The 25,744-nt window shown below is 34.1% G+C and overlaps 1 protein-coding gene across 1 annotated transcript in view; it reads left to right on the plus strand.

The window, feature by feature from the left end:
* The window catches only part of Fstl5 (follistatin like 5), a 398,938-nt gene that overhangs the window by 143,809 nt on the left and 229,385 nt on the right, over positions 1–25,744 (plus strand). Inside the window, exon 4 of the mRNA XM_005344117.3 lies at positions 2,013–2,261. Coding sequence (XP_005344174.1) covers positions 2,013–2,261 — 249 coding nt within the window. The remainder of the gene's footprint in view (positions 1–2,012; positions 2,262–25,744) is intronic.

Raw genomic sequence — 25,744 nt, forward strand, 5'->3', positions numbered from 1 at the left:
ATGTCTCTCACTTCAAGCCCCAACCATGTCAGCCTCTCTAACCTCAACATGAGGCTCACAGCCCTAACAACGATCATTCTGCAGGGTGATTTTATATCAAATCCATTTTCTTTCTAGTGACTATGACCTGTACTGCTCCTTCACTTTCTGGTCACCCAGACCCAAATAATCACACAGAAATTACATTAATTACAACACTGCTTGGCGAACAGCTTTGGCATATTTCCAGGTAACTCTTACATCTTAAATTTACCAATTTCTATTAATTTATTAAACCATAAGGCTGTGACCTACTGGTATGATTCTGGCTGGTGACTGGTAGCTTTCTGTTCAGCAGCTACATGGCATCTCCCTGATTCCACCTACTTTCTCTCTATATCTCTGTTTGAATTTCCCACCTGTCTTTACTCTGCTAAGCCATTGGCTGAAATAATTTCTTTAATAACTGATGGTGATAAAACATATTCATAGCATGCAGAGGGGAATCACACATTAATATGGCATGCAAACTTGCATCTTCCAAGATCCCTTGCATGTGGAAGAGGAGGGTGGAGTAGTTGCTGGAATCCTGCTTCCCTCCCTCCTACTGCCAATAGCTAAGCTACCATTTCTCTGTACTGTTCTGCTCAGTTAGTTGCCATGACTACTGAGCAAGGTAGTCTTTAGTCCAAGATGTTGCTGGAATGATGATGCCTTCCCAGAGAAAGAAACACCTCACTACTACATGGTGTATGTGCTCTGTATCACTCAGAACCAGTAAAGGCTAAGCATTCTATTGGAATGAGGTTAAAACGTTTCTGACCCAGCAGAATCATATTAGAGAAATTACTTTATTGACAACCAATAAACGACTATGGTATTTGGGCATGTTGTAATGAGATGCTATTCATTTTGGACATGAGATGATTTGGACAAGGACAAGATCTGGGATTGACTGAACTCTGGCTGCTTCCCCTTAAGTGCCACTCAGCTACTTTTTAAAGCTGTGTACCCCCAAATTTTGGTTTGGTATATTTACGTTCCAAGTTAGATTACTGTTTGTTACTCTACTGTTGGTATGCTTTTGTATAATTTTAAATTACCTGATTTAAATTTGACCAGAATCAATATATGAAAATTAAAGCAATATATGAACTTGATTTATATTATCAAACTAATTTTTTAACTTTTATTCAACTGTATGTATGTCTTACGGCAGTTCATTTTGAAGGGCCAATAATAGTAGCTAACAAATAAAGCTTCATACTTGTAAAATTCTTTAGTATTAGTCAAGATACTCTTTGAACTCTGCTTATAAATTTTTTGGAATTATTATAATGGTATTAAGTATATTTAATCAGACTCAAAAAAAAAAACTTCCAAACTTACAGTTGCATAGACAGATCTGGATAACCACAGAGGGTCATGAAACAAAACCAACATGAACATGAGAAAGAGATTTGTAGGGAGCCTGGGCTATAAGAAGAGGCATAGAGGGAATGGTCACAGTAGTTAATATGCATTGCATAACATCTTCAAAAATGTTAAAATTATACATAACAATAATAATAGTGACTCTTTAAATCTCAATGTAGTCTGACAAGAGAGGACAGAACGAGAGGAGACTATCCAGAGAAGAATCTGGCAGCATTGGGAATAGTTGCTCACTGAGTTTTGTTATAAGTTAGTTAACTGTATCATGGCACTCTGGATTTCTGGATCTCTTTTTTGTTGTTGTTGTTGTTGTTGTTGTTTGGTTGGTTGGTTTTGTTCTTTTGTTTGTCAAGATGCGGTTTCTTTCTCTGTAGCTTTGGAGCCTGTCCTAGAACTAGCTCTTGTTGACCAGGCTGGCCTCAAATTCAGAGATCCACCTGCCTCTGCCTCCCGAGTGCTGGGATTAAAGGCATGTGCCACCATGGCCTGACCAGTACTCTGGATTTCTTTGATAGAGTTTAGAAATTGTTCAGTTGATATTTTGAAATGAAATGGCTATGTCAACAAGAAAACCCCATTGTTTTCTTTCTCATTTCCAGAATTTCTAATTCAGGATGGCCCTTTTGGATCCTGTGAAAATAAGTTCTGTGGCTTGGGGAGGCACTGTGTGGTCAGCAGAGAGACGAGGCATGCGGAGTGCGCCTGCATGCAAGCTTGTAAACAGCACTACAAACCTGTCTGTGGGTCTGATGGGGAATTCTATGAAAACCACTGTGAAGTGCACAGAGCTGCCTGCCTGAAGAAGCAGAAGATCACCATCGTTCATAATGAAGACTGCTTCTTTCAAGGTAAGATCAGGGAGGCCCACTATGTCATAGCCCTCTATCTTTCCTATTATCTATTAGTGCCATTAAGGTTTAAATTAGGCGTAATTTTATCTCTGTAGGTGTCTAAAAAAGGAAAAGGACCAAATAAGCTTAACATAACCAAGAAGCAGCAATGTACGGAAATTTGCATGAGTATAATTCTTATATTCATTTATGAGCATAAAGCTGGCCAAAATCTGACTCACAATTTAATATAGCATTCAGCATTGCACCATATGGCTTCCCAATCATGAAGTTATTATAAGGACAGAGGGTAGCCAGTATAGTCTGCAGGCAAAAATCTCCCCAGTGTACAACACCTAGAAGGCTGTCGAAGGCGCAGGGAATGCCAAGCCGTCCTGTGGCAGCTTCTTATTTCTGCTTGATCTACAGAATAGTTTCAGTTTGTAGCACACAACTCAAATTATATGGAACCTCTAATTACCCACTTCAGTAACAATAAAGTCATAAGAAACTCAATTAGCAAATCTGAAGCCACGATGGTTTAACATTTTAAAGTGTTATTGTTTGCACTCGCACAATTTAAAGGATGGCTTAGGGAATAGTACTTGTGAATTAGTAATTGAATTTGCCATTTTAACATGTTCTATAGATAAATCATCAGAAGACATCACTTATTTATACCTTGATTTATTGCTTGGTTATTTAAGTTGGAGGAAATATTTTCTTTTTAGTGTTATGACTCTTATTTAAATTCTACAGTCTAGTATAGAACATCCATCTTCTAACAGGTCACGGATTAAGTTGATTCTTGAAGGTTGGTGAACTCCAAGCATCTCAGTTAATCAGAATGCTCCTTAACTGTGCTCTCACTATAGAAATTACAGGGTATTTCATTCTTGAATTTTGGCTAAAATATATTGCAACACTTCACTTGCCAACTTATTAAAAATTAATGAGTGAATCAATTTTCAATATAGTTTTTCAATAAAATGTATTTCAAGGAGACAAAAAAGGATAGCAGGACACTTTTAAGATAGCATAAAATGTGGTATGCTCTGGTCATTTTCATTGTGACTTCTAGAAGCAAAATGTATTCGATGGGAAAGAGTAAGAATACTGTATTTACACACTACAACCTGTGGACATTTTGCAGAGTTTTGGCACAATAGATTATTTCCCTTTACTATATGAGCACTGTTACAGTCATCTCTTTGCCTTTTCAATTCAATCAATGTTTTCAATATTTAATTCTTTATGTTTGATTTTGAAAGTGAAGAATATTCTTCGATAGAACAAAATTTGTGCTTCCACATTGTTATCAAAAACTTAAGTAAATAGAATATAATATATAAATTAATAAGGACATTAAGCGCTTGTCTTATTTTTTTCAATAACATGTGTGTGTTTGCATGTGTGCATGTATATGTGGACATTTGCTTACAGTGTCCACAAGAGCCAGTTCTTTCAGATACATTGGAACTGGATAATAGTATGTGTGCAGGGAAACAAACCAGGACCTCTGAAATAGGCATGTGCACTCATATTAACTATAGCATCCTATTTCCAGGTGAGATTCTGCTCACCTGACACGTACAATTGGACATATAGACAGATGTGACTAAATATCATTTTAGAAGATAAACACGTGCAAATAGTGTTCTGCCTGATAACTGAGCGCTTATTTATAGTGGCTCCAAATATTTAAATCAACATGAAATGCGTGAACAATAACCTGGGTCTCTTCAGAATTCATCACTCAAAGACTGTGTGGAAAGCTTCTGTCCTTTAGATTCAACCTGAATATTAATCAAATCTAGGCATGGTTCAAAATACATCTGATTATAGAGTATTGAAATCCCATTTATTTTATCTAGAGTTAACAGATTTAGCATACTTCCAGCTCCCAGAATTTGAGGATTTTATGTTTGTTTGTTTGTTTGTTTTAGAATTAAGTCTAATGAACAGTTAGTTCCTAAAATGCCTTTATTTGAGCAGAGAACGGGTAAATACATAAGGAGCACAAACTACTTGTCATGTTAGCAGTGATATGTTGCCATTCTTAGTTGTGGAATAAGATTGCCCTTATTGTAATGTTTTGTAATGGATACTGTGATTAGAAGTTATTTTTTTCTGGAATTTTAATCATTTACCTTGCTTCTTACAATGTCACACTGGAAAAAACAATCAAAATATCAAGTTCACAACTTATAAACCTTGTAATTACTTAAATGCTTCAAATGCAAAATCAAATCAAGTCAAAACAAATCAATCATGCAATGCATTTTGTATTTTAAGACTAAAAATTAACAACTGCGAAAACCTTACATAAAAAAAATGAACAAACATCTATTGGCCAATCTATGTTAATTTTAAATAAACATTTTGATTGTTTCAGAACGACATACATTGATATAATGTGTTTGCCTGAAATTTACACTCCATTCCTTCCTCTCAGACTCCTTTATTTTTCCCTTTTTTTGCCCCTAATGTTAGATAGTCAGGGTGTTAAGGTCAAGAACTTTCCTTTGCTTCACATGACTAACATTATTTTTATAATAACAAAATTTAAGAGCTTATAATTTATCCTAAAATCATAATTTTTACTAAATTGCATTAGCTCTCCACAGAAATAGTTTTACTTATCTTTTTATTTATTTGTTTTTTGTTTATTTGTTTATGTATTTATTTGTCTTTTTGAGACAGGGTTTCTCTGTGTAGCTTTGGAGCCTGTCCTGGAACTGCCCCACCTACTTTTAAGGAGGGGCTTGAATACAGGAAATACAATGGTTGTTATGACAAGGAGACTAAGATGTTATTTGATCCTTGCTTTAGAAATATTGTCCTTATTTAAAAATCCACTTTTTAAGTTTTATTAGGACTTCACTATTTGTATCATTTTGACTGTTGAAGTGAGTAAGGAGACTGTCATGTGTCATATATTTGAATACAGCAGAACATATACACAAAAGTGTGAATACATGAGTAAATCTGAGTCATGTGTGGGAATTGGATGTTATAATGTAGATCCTAGTTATAATGTAGTACCTTCATAAGAATAATGCTGCCCTTGGAAGAAGCTGCATAAAGGCCACATGATATCTACATATTATTTTATGCTAATTTGTGTGAATTAATAATTTTCACAAAATACTAAATCATAAAGTATTGAAAAATACTAGAAAACAGTCAATATTTAATGAAGGCATAAGTTGCACTATTGATTACCTGTTTGGTTTTGAGTTATTCCTTTTTGATTTATACATTGAGTTTACCAGGAACATGTTAAGCATTTGAATTTAATTTATCAAAATATATTTAATTAGCATAACGATATGAGTTGGTTGATTGATTTAGATTGTACTTAGAATGTGGGTTAATACCTGTATCTTACTAAATATTTTGTATAATGTTACCTGTGTCTCACTTATTATTTATTATTAAATATTGAAATGTCACTGTAGCGATCATAGAATTTACTAAATGAAATGCATTAATAATTTTACCAAAAATTTTCTTTAGTGATAAGTGATTTGTGGAGCTATAGGTACCATATCTCATGAACATATTTATTTTCTAATTTAGGTCATCTACATTCATGCCATCACGAAACATTGGCTTTGGTTGGTTATATGGTAGAGCATTTGTTGATTGGCATCATCTACTTTGTAGCAATGTTCAACACAAGCTAAAACGTTATATTTTTACCCAATTCCTTTCTATTTATTTTTGTACTACGAGACTCTTGCCTGAAAGTCATTTTTCTTCTAAGGGATTTCTAAAGCACATCGATTCACTCTAGCACTACAAGGACCATTTTCTGACTCTGGGTCAGTCTGTCACACAAGGTGGAATTTACTTGCTCAGAATGTAGAAGTTAGCTAGAATGCGAAAACCAGGATACAAACTATGCCAAAACAAAGAGGGAATTAAACCTTTTATGAAAAAGTCGATTGAACAGAAGCCTTTTTGCCAATACTGTGCTGGGAATCGAACCACCATAAAGGCAAACATTCTATGAACTTAAGTGTATATTACAAACATTAAGTTCTTGGAGATCTGTTTGTTAACTTTATCAGCTGAAGTACACTAAAATATTGTTGAAGAAAAAGAAATACACACTAATATAACTTTCACAATAGCATTTACATAAGTTTTACTTTATCATCATTTAATCCAAGTACAATATTGAACTTTATTTATAAGTTTTTTTTCATAGATATATATTCTTATTATAGAAAAATAAGAAATACGCTACTAATTGTAGGCAAAGGCTGCTCTTTCATTTCCTGGCTGCTCAGACCTGAATAATCACACAGAAACAATATTAATTACAGCACTGTTTGGCCAATGACTCAGATATATTTCTAGCTAGCTCTTACATCTTGAATTAACCCATTTCTATTAATCTGTGTATCACCACAAGTCTGTGGCTTACCGAGTAAGGTTCTGGCTGGTGTCTTTCCCCTTCAGGAGCTACAGGGCATCTCCTTGGCTCTACCTACTTTCTCTCTATAGCTCTGTTTGCATTTCCCACCTGGCTTTACTCTGCTAAACCAATAAAATATAGCTTTATTCATCAACCAATAAAGAAAACACACATACAGAAGGACATCCAACATCAACAAATGTCAGTTTTAGTCAGTTATTGTGGTTCTTGGAGTTCATGAATATATGGTGTGTACAAGTCAGTTAAGGATGATTTTTGTTTTGATTTTTTGTTTTAGCAGATAAAACATACATTGTGTATCTTGTAGTTTTTCTAGATTTCTCTTTTTTATTTCTGTAGTTAGGATTTCAGGTGGTCTTCCCTGATCAAACCTGACTTTCTTTAACCTGGAATGAATCCACAGCTTCTCATTTCCTGTAGAAATAAAATCATAATTTCTCCCCCAAAGCAACACACACTTTTACTTAAATTTTGAAGTCAGGATATGTTTAAATATTAATATAGGTTGGCTTAATCCAAGAGCTTTATAATCCACGATCTCTTAGTAGCCAAAAGATTCATAGACAACACAAGAATATATAGGATCCAGACTCTGTGCATTTTCCAGCTTTGTGTGACTTTCTTCCTTCATGTTCCTTTATTCCACTTTTAAGGACTTTATCATTTTAAAACTATGTATTTTTTTATGATTGACTATATCCTTTCTCATTTCTCTTAAAGCCTTCGTATATTTGTCAACACACTGTAATCCATTTAGAGGTTTTTTTTTTTTTCTGTCTGAATCTGTCTTTACTGTGTATCTGTAATCTCTTTCTAACCACATGAGCCTTTAAACTGGTAAGAGCATGGCTAGGACCTCAGCCTCTGTTTAATTGACTGGCTCTGCACTGCTTCATTTGCTGAGAGCCTAGCTTCATGGTGGAGGTACGACAAAAGCCACGTTTACCTCCTCAACTCTGGGGTGTTTCCATGTCCATGCTACCACTGAGTAGTGTGTTAGCTGCTGCTTAACCACATTTAAGTGTTTGAAAGCAGGGCATCTCAAAAGCTGGGCCCTTTTTTGCTGCTAGCCCTGAGTCAGGAAGCCTTTTTTGACAGGAGCTTCAGCTGTGCTTGCTGTTAGCAAACAGAACCTACCTGAGAAAAGGAGGTTACCAAGAAGCTGCATTTGACTCTGTTTTTGTGTGTTTGGAAACTAGTTTACAGCTTTTTCAGGTCTTACGTGGATGTAGGTACCTGACATTTGGGTGCCATATGTAGGCAGTCTTTTCTTTCCTGCTTGCCAGTTCCCAACTAACCAATATAGAGACTTAATATGAATTAGAAATACTCAGCCAATAGCTCAGGATTATTTGTAACTAGCTCTTATAACTTAAATGAACCCATTTCTATTCTTCTATGTGGTGCCCTGAGACTCACAGCCTTTTTTCTCCTGCCAATCCTCTTTTTTTTCCATCTGGCTGATGACTTCTATGACTTTGACATTCTTCTTCCCAGTGTCCTCCAAGTTTTGCTTTCCTGCTCAGCTACAGAAAAGTCAGGTCTTTATTCACCAAAGATAATGATACACATTCATACTATACAGAATGGTTATTTCACAAAACTGATAACATAAGGTTTTATTCAAAGATTGAGACATGAAGTTCTTACTTTAACCTGCTTTGTGGTAATAAATGGCTTGGTGAATCAACTAATTGTTAGTTACATTTCCCAATATTAGAAAAAATGCCCAATGAACATCTCTTAGGAACATTTAAATGACTTGATGTCAAAGGACACTCTTCTTTCATTAAACAAAAATATTTTTTCTGTAGTATTCAGATTCTGCATTGGAGTCAAACATCAGTTATAGACACTGTTTTTTTATTAGCAATTAACAATTATTGATTGTGTTTCAAATTAAAGCGGGACTATATACAACAATAATTATGTTAATAAAATATCATAAAACAGATGGGGAATTAATTCTGCTTTTCACCATGTATGTGAACTTCCTATAGCTTTAATGCTTATGAAGTATTATTTTAATAAGTGACAGTATTTTTAATAATAATGGATGAGAAATAGTTCAGCAGTTCTATTTCTTTTACAGAGACCTGAGATTTGACTCCCGGCATCCGCAGGGCAGGACACAACCATTTGTAATTCCAGTTCCACATGATCCTATCCTCACGTGTGGCCTCTTTAAACACTGCATATATGTTGTACATGGTCACAAATGCAGGGAATACTCACATACAAAATTAAAAATCAATTAATCTTTGAAAAGTAATGGATATCTTCAATTTTCTTTGACTATAATAACTGTAGACATGTAGAACGATGTTTATTACTTACCCTGACATTGAAGAAATATACATTTTTCATATATATATATAATACATATAATGTAAAAATGATGGCACATATATATGTTATATATGTGTAAAACTGATGAAAAATCTAAAGTGTTAAATGGTAGGCTTTAACCAATGCTAACATTTTGAGGGAGAGAGATCTTGACCTACTAATCTTCAGGTCACTTGACTGTTCTTTTTACAGTTCAACTCAATCATAGCAAAACTGTATGTATGTAAAGTAAACTAAGTGTGTAAACCAAGAGAACATACATTATAGATTTACTCATGTTGGAAAATATGCCTAAACTTTCATTACTAGTACTCCATGTGAAATATTAAGCAATGTGTAAACTTGTATGCTTTGTATATTTAGGATCAGAATAATAAGTATGGTATTTAGTTCGGATGACAGTCTACAAAGCATAACAGTAGCATTTGGGGATTTAATTAAATTTATGTCAAAATTCCTTTCAAGTTGCGAGGAAAAATATTCTTGAGTAATATAACACATGTTTTGGCCTTTAGAAATGTTGACAAGTGGAAACATTTACATGACACATTAGTACATTCTCCCCAACTGAGAGGGAACTAGTTACAACATAGTAACAGCTTTCGTTCATTGATTCCACAGTAAACACTCAAACCAACTCTTCTATACGTGTGTGACAGCTGAGTCTACATCTACTGGCAACAACAGGCATGGAAATCCACATAAATAACATCTATAAATATATAAAAATTATGTCATTTTTTAAAAATGTAATTTCAGTTATTTTACTGTAGAATGCAAAAATAAGTATAAGCCTAAATCATATATGTAGGCATTATCTTACAAACAATATGAATCCAGATTATAGTTCATGTAAATTTAACTTCAATATACTTGCATTTTGTACTGAGAGACAAGGCCTCTATGCCCCCTCACCCCAATACACTTCGCCTTACAGATGTTTCCATTCTGCCAACTGTGCCATTGTTTTCTGAGGTTTAAAGGAGTATCTGAGAAAATGGACAGTTATTGGTTGATGTTTCAAAGCAGTGACAAAATACTTGACATAATTTAAAAACAATGATTCCCTTCAGCACATGATTTTTGCTGTTTCAACCCCACTCTCATGTGGCTCCATTGCTTCGAGCCTGAGGGAACTCAGAATATAATGATGTTAACCTGAGGCTGTGCTTTCATTCCCAGCTCCCAGTCCTGAGTAATCACAAAGAAATTTATACCAATTATAAACTGTTTGACCTATTAGCTCAGGCTTATTATTAACTAGCTCTTACAATTTAAATGCACCCATTTCTGTTATTTTATGTTTTGGTCATTAGGCTTGAGGCTTCTAACCTCACATGTTGCTTTGCTGTCACATCATTTCTCCTTGACTCTATAGTTTTGCTTGGATTTACCACCCTAGGTATATTCTCTTCTGCCATAGGCCAAAGTATCTTCCTTATTTACCAATGGTAATAAAACATATTCACAGCATACAGAGGGGTATCCTAAAACATATGGTGTGGGGTCCTGCTAACAATGCTCAGAAAGTACATGAAAGAAAGAAAGGTTTCAGGGATAATATTATACGCCTTTCAAATTAAGTTACCTATTTATTCTCCATCCTCTAACCTCACCTTCTATATCCGTCCATATCAGTAACCTCATCAAACTCCAGATCCATCAATGGGATAAACCACTAACTAAATAGCCTTCATGATATAATCACCTTCCAGTAATTAGATCAAACAAATGAAGAACATTCCTTTAACACATAGACTATTGGAGATTATGTCATTCCTTAACCACAGAATAAAATAAATATTAAGAAAATTATTTCTTTTGACTAAAAGTTTATAAGTGTCAATCTATTATTGGTTCTTTTGGTCTGGACATGTTGAGGCTTAACACATCAGGTTTAGAACATGTGACATCTCTGTCTCTATCTCCATCCATCGCCAGATGAAGGTTCTATGGTGATATGCAAGATGTTCATCAGTATGGCTATAGGATAGGGCCAGTTCAGGTGCCCTCTCCTCAGCTGCCCAAGAAACTAGCTGGGGACATCTCCTTGGATACCTGGGAACCCTTCTAGAGTCAAGTCTCTTGCCAACCCTAAAATGGCTCCATTAATTAAGATATCTAATTTCCTGCTCCCATATCCACCTTCCTCCATCCCAACAGTCCCATTCCCCCAAGCTCTCCCCATTCTCCCCTTCTTCCTTCTCTCTCCCCATCTTCCCTTACCCCCAGCTCAACACCCCCCAAACTCCCAATTTTTGCCTGGAAATCTTGTCTACTTTCAATATCGAGTAGGATAACTATATGTTTTTCTTTGGGTTCACCTTCTTATTTAGCTTCTCTAGGATCATGAATTATAGGGTCAACGTCCTTTATTTGTGGCTAGAATCCACTTATGAGTGAGTACATACCATATTCATCTTTTTGGGTCTTGGTTATTAATCTGTCTTCTTACACATCTAGAGAAACATTGGGAGTGAATTCTTGGGAGAATTCATGTCATTTCCTGTGGACAGACTACTGTATTAAACTTAACACTTCCAAATTCTCCGTACATTCAGTAAAATTTGATGTGTAATGTTTTATGTCTGAAAAATCTAATGACATGTCCAAAACAGAGCTGTCTGGCTTTCAATAAAATACTTGTTGTCTTTATACTATGAATTTCATTAAATTTGTAATGGACTTAAAATAATCACATTTTGATAAACTATATCTTCAACGATGACAGAGCAGTAAAATTTTGAAAGCTTAGGTTCATGTAACAAAATGAAGAAATGATTTAACAAAGCATTTGTCAATTTACTGACATTTACCAAAGAAAGAACTAATGGTTTTGATAGGAATTTTTCTTTTTCATAAAAAAATTAAATTATGTCTTTCAGCCAGCAGGAAATGAAAATTATATTTGAGAACACTTGGGGCCAGTCTATTGAACAGGGTCTTTTAAACTAGTTTAAAATGATGGCACTTAAAATGAGGAGAGTAATCCCCAGAGAGCTTAATGAAGAAAAATATTGAATAAAGAACATGGCCAGAAAGTAGATCTTGGAATCTGACATCAGTTAGGAAAAGATCTAGCAAAGCAGTATCACAAAGGTCTCAGAAATGTGTTTGACGGAGTCTACCTTCTGCTGTCTCTCTAGTAATAGTCAGTAATCATTTGGCTTAATTAGCTCTCATTCTTCAACTAGGGGAGAAAAGATAAACATTAACAGTGGCAAGTTATCAAATGTGAATGGGATAATATAAAATACAAGAAAGATTAAATCCATCCACAATTTTTTTTTTTTTTGGTTTTTCTAGACTGTAGCTTTGGTGCCTGTCCCGGAACTAGCTTTTTAGACCAGGTTGGCCTCAAACTCCCAGAGATCCGCCTGCCTCTGCCTCCCGAGTGCTGGGATTAAAGGTGTGTGCCACCACTGCCCGGCCACCCACAAAATTTAAATTAAAAAATCATTGAAACCGAAGCATATTTTCCTTCAATTGATTCTTTTTTGTGTGTTAAAGGTCATTCCACGTGTCCTAGGTTATCCATGCCCCACCTTATTTAACTATCCTGCAAAACAATATTTTTAATTTTTTCATTATATCATATAATCTATTGTGTGTATGTACATATATGTACGTATGTAAATATCTGTATAAAATATATACTCTTTATATAATTGTACATAAAATTTTTGTTTGAGTGTGTTTATAATTTATCTCAGTGACTGTTGACTGTTTCCAACCTAAAAGTATTTTAAAGTAATTTTTAAACATTGACAGTAATATATTTGTACTGCTTGCTGTAGTCTGCCCTGAATATGAATAGAAACATAGCTAGCAACAATAAACCCTGCAAAGCCCACTCAACAAAGCAGAATATGAATTCTTTTTTGTGTTTTTTGTAGCTCAAGTGTTGCTACTATTTGTAAGCAGATTCACAGCCATACAACTTAATACCAATAAAAGGATCATGCCTTTTTAAAAATTAATCATTTTGAACAATAGAAAGGATAACTAACCTGATTTGAAATGAACCAATTAAAATTAGTATGGCAAACAGATTGAAACAAGGCTCCTACAGTAGGAACTCCCAAATTCTCACTCCACTGCTAATGTTAGCTTTACTTTGAACAAGTTCAATTCTAGATTTTCCTATCTATAGGTAGAAATAATAATGGCACCTACTTTACCTAATAGTTGAATTCATTGGATATTTAAATAACATATCACAAAGCACTGCTTTTTGATATAGTGATCACCAGACAAATGTGATTTATTAATATATAATTGTTTTGTCTAAATTATTTGATTTAGAAAAATATTAACAAAAGCAAGACAGATTTATGAAAACATTATGCATATTCTTAAATAATTCATGATGGAATACATGTTCAAGAAAGGACATGACACAAATACACATCACACAAATTAGCATTGCATATGCAGCTATGACTACACAAGTGTATCACAAAAGACACATCTTCAAGGTTTTCAATATGCAGACATATATCTATACCCAAATGTTCAAATGCTATAAGAAGGTGGACATTGTGATGATTCTGTCATGACATGAGTATGGATTAGAAGGAAATGTATGATATCAAACTTGCACACATCTCTCTTTGTTTTCTTAGGTCACATGAGAAAGCATCACATTGTGATAGAGAAGAAACTAAACCCTAGGTCAGGCCTGACTAAACCATATTTATTTGGGAGTCTATCCAAGCATTCTTTCGAGGTTTAAATTTCATAATCTATGTGTATAACACTGAATTAACTTGTTGTTAATAAGCTCTAGATTTGAAATTCTAGGCACAGGACTGTAGAGTAGCTTCCATTTCCAGTTACTTTATATAATACCTCATATGTACAAGTAGAAAGCTTATCTATTGTTATTCTGATGGTTATATGTCTATCTCTTCTGGAATTCTCTTGGGAAATGTATCTAATATTAATTTTCGAGGAATAAACAGTTGGCTTCGTCTACCAGTCTGGAACAAAATTAAAATATTTAACCTACATATTTAAAATTTTTAAAATAAATATTTAGTCACTGGGATTATTGAATTTTACAAATAGAGAAAATTTCTATTAATGAAATTGTTTTTGATAATTTAGAACATGCAAATTCTTAATAATGATTGTTAATTACTGCTGATAACACAATGAACACATCACGGTGTTCACTTGCTCTGCCTTATTAGGTCTTGCTGTGTATTTAGGAATTACTCTCTTATGACCAGAGAAATATACAGTGTCTACATAGAGGTATTAAGTTATCAGATAGCAGAAATTGTTTGCTCATGTTTTTTAGTTGACATACTTTAATCATTTTCTTTCTATCATTCTATTAATTGGAAAGCAACTGGGATAGTTCCATTTTGCTTTGAAGACACCATTAGAAACTTGAGATGAAAACCAGTAGAATAATTATAGTAAAATAAACTTAAAGTTAACATTAGTATGGAATAAAGACTTTTAAAACTATCTCAAAATATTAAAAGCTAATGATGTCTTAGGGGTTCCACTTTCTGTCTTCAATTTAAAACAACTGCTAAAGGAATCATTTTTTATTTAGTCATTTGCACTTCTAATTATGATCCTTGCCATGCTAATGCTACATAATGATTTTACTTATACTTATTGGTTCCAAGTACAATTATATGCTCATCATTTTAGATCCAGGTTGTGCTTTTTCTCAGACGGGTTGTCAATGATCACATATGCAGAAGTATTATTATATGTATGTGCTTAACCAGATGGCAAATGGATGTACAGGGAATACATTTGTTTTTTTCTATGTAAAACGAAGTATAAATTTAAGTGTGATGCAAAAAAGCAGATGGCATCATCCTAAAACTAGTATTTATTCATTTATTGTAAGGTACAGAAATAGATTATGCACCCATTAAAACACATAAGGACAAACCTTTAAAAATGCACTTCTGCTCCAAAAACCACAGAGAAACCCTGTCTCGAAAAACCAAAAAAAAAAAAAAATCACTTCTGTATTTGAATCCTTCTAATGAAAAGGAAGATAAGATATAAAATAATATCATATAATGCTTGAAGTTCATAACAACTTTTTTCCAAATAAAATTCTTAGAAATGTACACTTAGCAGATTGTTCTTCAAGTGTTAAATTCTTAGGCTAATAACTCTATATGAGAACATTTATGGGAACTTTTATTTACCTTTGTATTAGAATTAGCAATAGTTTATATGTGCAAATAGCAGTTAGTAGTCAATATAATTTTATTTGATAATTTCTGAGTTTATGTATAACACCACAAGCTCATTTGTGTTTTAATTCTTAAAATTCAAGTACCTGACATGACTGTTTGAATTGATGCACTCAATGTATATTTGAGCCCCCAAATATTTGACAATAATTTACATGGGAAGATACAACTAATATTATTATTATGTTTTCTGACAAAGAAGAAATGTTGTGTTGTTCATATAATGATTGTATAAAATAAGAAAAGTTAGAAAATGTAAGCCTACTTTCAATGATTCCTCTCTATTTTGTTTTCTGAAGTCGAGGAAAATAGAAGTATAGTAAATGACATAAAAGAGAAGCAATCTTGGATTTTCAGTTGACTAACATAATGTTAATCGTAATTTAATTTTTTTTTGGTCTTAAATACGAATAACAAAATAAGCATTCAGTTTGTTTGTAATTAGCAATGGAAAAGAAGAATAGGCAATCAAGTAAAATATAGACTTGAGTGGCAGAGTAGGGAGAAAATAAAAAAAATAACTTTTGGTCATATTCTAAAATGTGAATAAATTTTATTGACAATAAAACAGCACTAAGAGAAAATATATCACTTTAAAATTCTAAATTATTATTAAACATTTATATTAGTTATTATTTAGTTCAGATTAGTTACAATATCTAACACAGTCTAAATGTTAACAGCTGTCAAGTAGGGTATAGCATCAAGGAAAAAACAAAACAAAATAAACCCCTAAAACCCACCTGTTCAGTGAGGATACAGCCCACATTTTCATGACCCTTGGATCAAATTATAACTGGTTATTAATTAAACCTATTTAAACATAGTGATAATAAAAGTTCAAATAGCATCAAAGACAGCTTCCTATTACCATTATCCGTTGTTCATTTGAATATTTATTATGTTTGTTTAAAGACACCTAATGTATTAATTAGTAAAATAAAAACCAATCAAATTTCTGATTAAATACTTGTAAAAATTACCATGATTAAAATTCCTTGATAAACTATTTATAATATGAGCCAGTCCTTAGTTGGTAAAATGCAGGATTTTTAGATCAACTGTAATACAGGAAAAGATCTATTCCTGCATCTGCTAGATTCTTGCCTCTGATTTCAGCTTTAAGTAACCACGTTCTTTTGAATTCAGAGACACTAGCTTCTTCCATCTTGGGTTTCTGTTATATTTTATGTCAAATATATCCTATTCATTCAGCAGTAGAAAGACAGTAAGAAAAAACTCAGTAGGTCTTAAGAGGCCAAGCTGAAAATGGCCCATATTACTATTCCACTCAATCACCTCGCTGTGCCTAACTGCAGATATGGCTGGAGGATTGAGCTTCGTTGTGACAAAGGAAGAAAAAAAATTCTGTGATTAATATCAGTCTCTCCTGAAGTTACCATGTACCTTTGATTATTTCTTGGAGCTTTCAATTAGATTTTATGGAAATTGGTTAATAAATGAGGGAAAAGAAAAAGAGACTTAGCATGAGAATAAGTACACAAGTGTTGAGTATTTGTTTTTTACATTCATTTTGTTCATTTAAAATCTTGCTAAATGAGATGGGAATACATGGGTACATGTATACAGTGTGTATGTCCAACTACATCATGAGCAAACAGAGAATGTCCAAAGTGCTTAACAAGAGTTTTAAATATACCAGATCATCTTGATGGCCTAAGTATTGGGTTTTGAACTGAGGTGTCTTTCTTTATAGATTTTAGTGTCTTCTTTGTAAATTGGATAGATTATATTGTAAAGCACGATAAGTGAAAAGAAGCTACGATTGAAAGAATGTAAGGGGGGATATGTAGGAGGTTAGGAATAGTAAACAAGAAGGGGGAAGATATGTAATTGTATTATAACTCAAGAAAAAAAAGAAATTAATTGATAAATGTGTAGATTGTGCTTTAGTGTTTACTGAGCATATTTTGTATGTTGTAGAGTCCCCCTAGTATTCAGTTTTACAATGACTTGTCTTATAGAAATAAGTGAATTAAATTGGAGGATTGGTATATGCATCTGTCTATCTATCTGACTGACTCATATTTAATAATTAATGATATCAATTATCTTTGTTTTTCTTTTCACATTTATAACTACAGTAGATATTAAATATGAAATGCTATAAACGATGAAAGTACAGTGCTCTAGAAAATAAAATTCGCATTATCTTTGTAAGAAAAGATTAAAAAAATCTGTGCAGTATTTAAAATTGGCAAAGTAAGTGGGCTCAGTTGTACAAGAAAGGGAGAAAAATAAATGATAGAGATGGATAGATAATGTAGAAGAAAAATGCAATCCAGAGGAATAAATCATAGGCAGCCCAGAAGATATGCTTGAATATTAATGAGCAAGGCCTGATAGTGCTTGATAAACTAGCACTATCTTCAGCTTGCCTGAATATCAGAGTGCAGAGCAAAACCACTAGAGGTCAGGCATGGTGGCACACATTTTTAATCCCAGGACTAGGGAGACAGAGGCAAAGGAATCTATTTTAATTAAAGGCCATTCTGGGCTACACAAAATTGATCCAGTCTAAAAGAGAAACAGAAATTACTAAAAGGTGATTCTAGCTCTTGGGATCACATGCCTATAATCTCAGCACTAGGGAAGTGCATACAGAGTGATATGGCTTGGCAGAGAGGAAGATAAGGCAGAAGGAGATGGGATCTCGTTGCAATCTTTGCAGTAATAAGACTTAGCAAGTCTGAGGATGCCGTCTAGGCAGTCAGTATGAGGCTGCAGTCTGAGGACTGGATTGTCCTTTATGTCTGAACATTGGTAGAGGTAAGAACTCTTGTGGTTGGTTGCTTTGCTTCTCTGATCCTTCAGCAACTATCCCCCGATAGCTGACTTGGGGTTTTTAGCAACTTTTCATTATTGCATTTTTTTAAGAGGTTTTTGTTTTGTTTGTTTTTTTATTTTGAGACAGGGTGTTTCTGTAACTTTGGGAGCCTGTCCTGGAACTCTCTCTGTAGATAAGGCTGGCCTCGAAACCACAGAGATTTGCCTACTTCTGCGTCCTGAGTGCTGGGATCAAAGGCTTGTGCCACCACAGCCCAGCTCATTATAGCTTATACTGTTTTTTCTCGGCCAAAAGTCTCGATGCTTAATTAATTTTATGTATGCCTCAATAATTGCCTGGTAGTTTTAACACATACAGTACTAACTATGATTCACATTATAAGTCATATCTTCTTTTTCTATCATAGCATTCAGTGACAGACATTCTTCAGAAACATCTTTCAGTCTGCCATCTGCCAAGCACCAAATCAGCAAAATGTTAAGTTGTAATTTTAGCTTTATTAACGCTTAGGTTGACCAAGAAAATATCTTTACACACTGAAATGTTTAATCATGTCTTACAATATGAAGTTTGGAGGGGACTGTGTAACAGAATCCTTGTGTTTACAGCCTAGGAATTCTTGGTAGAGGCATATGTGACTTGTTTTACTATTAAACTTAGCGTGCTTGTACACAACTCACAGAGTTCATGCCTTGTTCTTCTGGTAAAGGAATATACCACTTTTACAACAGTGACTGACCTTTCAAATACACCGAGCCTTCTGATGAATGAACGGCTAGTGTTGGCATTTTCAAGCGGGAAAGGAACTGTTTTAGAGATGTAATCTTTGCTGCGCTCTACCGTGAAGTTTAGTTATAACTTCAAAAATACTATTTCCTTGTCTGTGCAAGCACTGTTGCACAACATAAAACAGATTTATCTTAATGCTGCTTACTGGTTATGAGTGTGAATGAATGAAAGAGTTTTGAACTTTTGATGTCTAAAAATTTCAGTAGGTTCCTGAGACATACTTTAGTTTATATCACCATTTAGAAACGCAGTTCTCAACCTGTGGTTTGCTACTTTTGTATAAACTAATATTTCTGATGGTCTTGGGAACTGAGACACTGCCCACTAGCAAAATTACAGTTATGAAGTAGCAACAAAAATAATTTTTATGGTTGGAGTTTACCACAACGTAAGGAACTGTGCTAAAGGGTTGTAGCATTAGGAAGGTTGAGAATCACTTTAGAGAGGGCTGTAAGTAAATTGCTATAGTTTTGGTGGTAATTGTCCACAAGAAGTCCAAAGTTAAGTTATTAAGGGTAGGGGGTGGATGTTTTGAAATACAGAACCTTGTGGGGGAGGGCTTTGGTTAATCAATTGATGACCTTGAAGTTTCCAGAAAATTTTCTCTTTCACTTTTTTGCTACGGCAATGTTTCTCTGCCATATATTGCCTACTATTATTACAGTACATGGAAAAATAGCAATGTTTTATCAATTAGAGAAGCTCAACCAATCACATCTGGTTAGGGTGTGGCCACCTGGAGCCCAGGTAGAAAAACCAGGAGATGCAGGTGCGCGCCCTCTCTGCGTGGTGCTAGCCGGACCTACTGGATTTCACAACTCCCATTCTTACAGTGTAGGTTTCCCCCCTCTTTAACCATTAAAGTATTCCTGTTACTCTTGAGCTAGCCTGGTTACTTGTCGTAACAACCTAATTCCCCAGCAAGAGATGGACTTTTTTAAACACAAGCCAAATTGATCTCACGTAAAACTCGCAAAAGGAACAAAACCTAATTTATTCTGAGGTCAAATATGAGTACAGTGGCATAGAAACACAGATTTGCATCACCCCAAATTTTAAGTTTCAGTGAGTCAGCAATTTCATGAACTTTTACAGTAACAGAGCATTGATAGCCATAAAACACACACTTCCAATACACAGGTAGATAGAGCAGGCGGACAGGTTACAACAAGTGGTGAAAATCTGTTACAAACCTTAGATGCTATGTGACATCATGCTTAACCTTTGAGTTGATGGAAACTAGAGATTTGCTTATATATTTGCAAAATTGTGTGTAATGGTCACAATAGAGGTCAGGGCACACACAAAGGAGAGTGATTATTAAGGGCTTAAAGATGCCTTACGGTAGTTTGGCTCTGGATTCACAGTAGTCTAACTTTTCAGCTCCATTGCCTTGACGTTCTAGCCAGTCAGGCAGCAATTGCAGTCCCTGGTTCTTCCCAGATTCCTCACATACAGATGTTATTCCTCTATAGGTAAAGTACTTTAGGTCCCTTGATACTTAGATCAAAAGCTACCGACAACAAATTCAATTTGATTCTACCTTTAACAATCACTGCAGGTTGATCTAATATCTTTGTCTTCCAGTTGCTTTTTTTTAGGGTACTCTTTTGCATCTTACTTTAGATGTCAGTTTTTTGTTTTTTGTTTTTTTTTTCTAGGACGGTTTCTCTGATCTTCTAACTTGCAGGTAATCTGAAGTTGCCATAGGCAAGCATGCCATAGGAGGCTACACACTGGGACATTTTCAAAACACACCTAATGATTCAACCATTTGTCTCTTGTATGACATTAGCTTTGTTAGACAACTGTCTCACGGGTGTTCTGCACAAGAGCTCCTGTGTTCATATTTAAGAAGTAGTGCTCCTTTAAGAGAAAAGTGAAGAATTAGGAAAATTGTTGGTTAATCAAATTATTTACTCTTAAATTATGCTGAAAACTATGCCATTTGTTGTTTTAATACCTTTCATACGGTGAGGATATTTGGAAATGGAGAGTGTGCTTTGGTTACCCAGGCACCCAACCTGAACAATCACACAGAAACTATATTAATTACAACAATGTTCGGCCAATGACTCAGGCATATTCCTAGCTCACTCTTGCATCTTAAATTAACTCATTTCTATTAGTCTGTGTATTGCCTCGAGGCTATGGCTTACCCATAAGGTTCTAGAACTCTTCTCCTTCAGCAGCTACGTGGCGACTACCTGACTCCATCTTCTTTCCTCCTCTATCTCTATTTGGATTTACCACCCTACTATATCCTACCCTATCATAGGTCAAAGCAGCTTCTTTATTAGCCAATGATAATGAAACATATACACAGCATACAGAGGGGAGTCCCATACCAGTTATCTTATTTTAGTTATTTAGAACTAAGGGTACTGGTTCAACAGAGATGTGTTAAAACCACCTCTTAGCATTTACAGACAGACACATACATAAATACACATTTCTCAAAAAGACAAAAAGCAAACAAAAGTAAAATCAGTAGAGTTGTTTTTGTGGTCTTTAGAAAATATCACAATAGCAATAACTCTTTAGAGCACTTTTTACTCAGACTTAAAATATAGTGTTTGCTTTGCAAAACACAGCTATATCCTCAAAGTATAGTGAGTGATGAAAAATGAATATATCTTCTTTCTTTTTAATTTATTTATTCTCTAATGTTCATAAATATGAATAAAATGTTATCATATGCTTAGTTATTATCTTTTCTTTGTGACTCATTGGTTCAATTTGGTAAAATATGTTGAAATGATTTTACACAATTAAACTTACTCTTTTAAAACTACTATAAACTTTTCAAGTTCAAATTTTATATAACATTTTTAATACTATAACCTTACATTGAAAATTGTCAAGATTTTCTCTCTGTCAAACCCTTGTGATCATGTAAATAATTAACTCTTGTGGCTGTCTTCCAGTTACATAATTACTAAACCATTCAAACTTTATAAAAGGAAAGACTGTCACAGAAATAATTCACCAGATTTGGTCCCTGACTTTTGTCTAGTCAATGGCAGAAATTTGATTGTGAGTATGTTTGGAATCACAAACTCAGGCGTTTATCAGCATCAGATTTTAAAGTATGGGTAATCTCTTCACTAATATCAGATAAAATTTCTCTTGTTTTCTTTCTTATATTTAAATAGACTTAACCATAAATTCGCCTATTAACTGTAAATTTAAATTGGATGTTTCTCACTTACGGTGTGCCTTTTTTATCACATTGCTCATACATAAGGCTATTTACATACAAAAGAAAATGCAAGCCAATGGCATCTCAATCTCTATGTAAGACTATGCAAAAAAGTAAAAATATAGGAAAATACATCTTTTAATTGTTGCTGAATATGCAATTATTTAGTATATATTTTAAGCCATTTTTTTCAAAAGAGTACAGAGTAACCTGAAGGGATATAATAAAGCAGCTCTTCTCAATGTCTAGCACTTCTAGAATTCTCTGGTGATAGCCTTCATTATGAATTGCTCTTATTTGCATAATACTGGATAGTATGTGGTAAGTACCCTGGGCTGTGTAGTAATGAGTGCTCTAGAGATTTATAATTGGAATGAATGAAGAGGTTTGGAAATGTGCAATATTAAGTAAATACTTTTAAATGAATTTTTTATTGAAAATGTCTTTTGTTTTTAAATTTGTTAATTCTCCAAATAACTAAATAGTACATAGGATTGCATAAGAAGCACCTAGCCAAATGACAACATGGCTTATAAAAATGTAATTTAATTTCAACCAGATTGAAGTGTTGCAGTAGGGCCATCTGTAACAGGAAGGCTGCTTATTTGTCCAGGCTTCCCAGAATCGAAATAATCACACAGAGACTGTATTAATTAAAACACTGCTTGGCCCATTAGCTCTAGCTTCTTATTGGCTAACTCTTATATTAATTTAACCCATTTCTATTCATCTGTATATCACCATGTGGCAGTGGCTTACCGGCAAGGTTCTGTGTCTGTCTCTGGCGGCTCCATGGTGTCTCTCTGACTCTGCTTTCTTCCTCCCAGAATTCAGTTCCACCTTCCCCACCTACCTAAGTTCTGTCCTGTCAACAGAACAAGGCAGTTTCTTTGTTCATTAATGATAGTCACAGCACATAGAGAGGACTCCCACATCAGTGAAGTTTAGTTTATTTATACTTATTTTTTTATAAAGTGTTTTATATTATTGCCCAAATTGTTTCTGTGCTTTTTGATTACCAACCAAATCTGATTGGCATTATATTGCCTACTATATTACACTGGACAACCAGGAAACACAGTAGAGGGAGGGATAAAGGGCAATAGTGACTCAATGAAGGTCCCTTGCATGTCAATCCATCAGTTACTTCATAGGATCAGCTTCTTCCAGAAGTCCATGTGCTGGAAGCTTGGTCCTCAGAATAGCACTAAGTGTACCTGCAAGAGATGAACCAGCAGTATAAGGCCATGGGGTCAGTGAGTCCTAACTCCTGACAGGGATCATACAACCTCTCCTGACAACCACGTCTCTTTCATTTCAAGATGTTGTTAGTTTGACATACCACATGTTCTTTCCTTGATGTGCTCAAAGCAAAGGAGCAGCTCAGTTTTGAGAGAAAGTACCAGAACCACGAGTCAAAGCAATTTTTATACTTATAAGTTACTTGCCCCTAAGATGTCATTTCAGCTACGTGACAATGACTTAGGCACACACCAATTTCTGCAAACATTTGTACGAGTGTCCATGGAAGTAGTGATGACAGTGTGGCAAATATGAAAAAATAGCTTCTTTATTTACTCACATATTTAAATGAAAATGTTGTTTTTCCCCTGTGAGAATATTCTGTTAGTTTCTTTCTTCGGGAATTATTAATTTTTACTCTCTTTTTTCTTTGGTAGTTATTGAATTCTGGGGTTTTTATATTAAGAAAGTGCATCTCTATTCAGAAACATCCCAGCCTATATTTCAACCCATTTCTGTTATATATGATCATTCTCAACTGAAGTTATTAAAATAGATTAATAATCAAAATGTAAAATAATTTATAAGACTTGCAATTCTAATTTTGATTTCTGAGTGAAAATACTGAACATAATTTGAAATATGTGACTTCCTTTTAAAAATATTGAGCAGATTTCATAAAAAATGTTCAGTGAAGTAAGGAAGGCATTTTTACATAGAGCACAGAATACGTGACCCTGGACTGTGAACAAAGTCTGTGAGATTGAGGGAGGTACCTGCTATACTGATGTTGTAACTAGAGAAAGTTGTATAGATTTGTAGACACCTGAGTCTCTTGTCTCTGACTCATAAGAGTTTCATGCCATTACTTGCCAATACCTGCTTTCAATTCATAAACTATAATGACTTTTATGCTTCATTTCTGACAAAGGTACTTGGTTACCTGATTCAAGTATTACACAGAATATATATGCATCAAACCATCACATAGTATCTCTCTAATGTGTACAACTTTATGCTCTGATGTACTAGATAAAATACATTTAAATGAAAAAGTATAAATGATAAAACAGCTTACGATTATTAAGTGTGAGTCCTTACATAGAGCCATTTTCATCATCACAAATGGCTGGTTTTGTTTTCTCTATTCATTAAAGTAAGTACCAAGTAAGATCTCAATTTCAATCTTGTTACTTAGAAAAAGCTACACATTGTTAAGGAAGGTAGGACTAGCTAGAGCAATGGAGTTACCGTTCCATTAGGAAGCACGATGGAAAGAGGGCATAGTTTCATACAACCTGAAAGTAAATTATTGATGTCAGTCACTTAAAGATCTTTCTCCTACTGAATGTTAAATGACTGAGGCTTGTTCCTCTATGTAGTTTTGATTCTACTTAAATCAAACCCTTAATGGCAATCATCGAAGCACAAAACTTTAGGAACAGTGATGAAAATGTTGTGGATGTGGACTATGACACTCTTAAGTTTCACATTTTCCAGTTTTTCAAGTTGTAACTGTGTGATGTAGTGTGAAATAATTGTGTCTTGAGTAGCATGTTCTTGAATCAGAAAAAAAAAAAGCCTCTGCTAACATTACACAAATTTGGTTGTGTATTATTTGACAGTGATCCCACCTAGATCAATAATTCACTATTTGTTCAAAAGAAATTGGATGGACATATTGGGTTATCTTTTGGATGTAAAATAAAATAAAAAAATTACTTATTTAATGAACTTTAGTTTTAAAAACTATCCTCTCAATATGTAATCAGAAAACAGGAGAAATGAAGAATAACAATTTTGTAAATTGACAGTTATGAAAATAAAAATTCAGGAGAGATAAAAACTGTGGATGAGACATATATATTCAAGAATCCTTTTAAATTAATTCTTTGTGCATTCAAGTAGTAAATGTCATAGATGTAATATTCTTATACATCATTTATCACTTTTGTTTTTCATGATCCTGGAACTTATTTTGGATTTACAAATAATGTTTGTTGGGTTTAATGTTTTCTTTTTCTATTTTCAAAATAATACTCTTAGGATAATCATGCATACAGTACATAAAAATAGACAAGGAAGAAAAAAACATGTTGTTAAAAGAGGTACCCAAAGCTATATGAGTGTACACAGTTGCTGAATAATCCCCTGCATCAGGAATTAGTTGGAGATTTGTGACTTCCAAGCAGTAGGTCAGCAGTGATTTGAGAAAATCCCGAATTAAAGAGAAACAATTTCAGATAAGACAGTGATCAGCTTAAAGCCCATTACCACTGGCTTAGGTTTTATAAAAAAGAAAAAAGAAAATATTACGGATGATCCACAGTCTGGAAAACATTCAGCCAGAGGCTGAAAGAGCACAGAGCTGGACAAGAAAGACCTTAATACAACAGAAAATGGGTTTTGTTTGTTTGTTTATTTTTTTTT

This window comes from Microtus ochrogaster, chromosome 1 (genome assembly GCF_000317375.1).
Source record: "Microtus ochrogaster isolate Prairie Vole_2 chromosome 1, MicOch1.0, whole genome shotgun sequence".
Lineage (NCBI taxonomy): Eukaryota > Metazoa > Chordata > Mammalia > Rodentia > Cricetidae > Microtus > Microtus ochrogaster.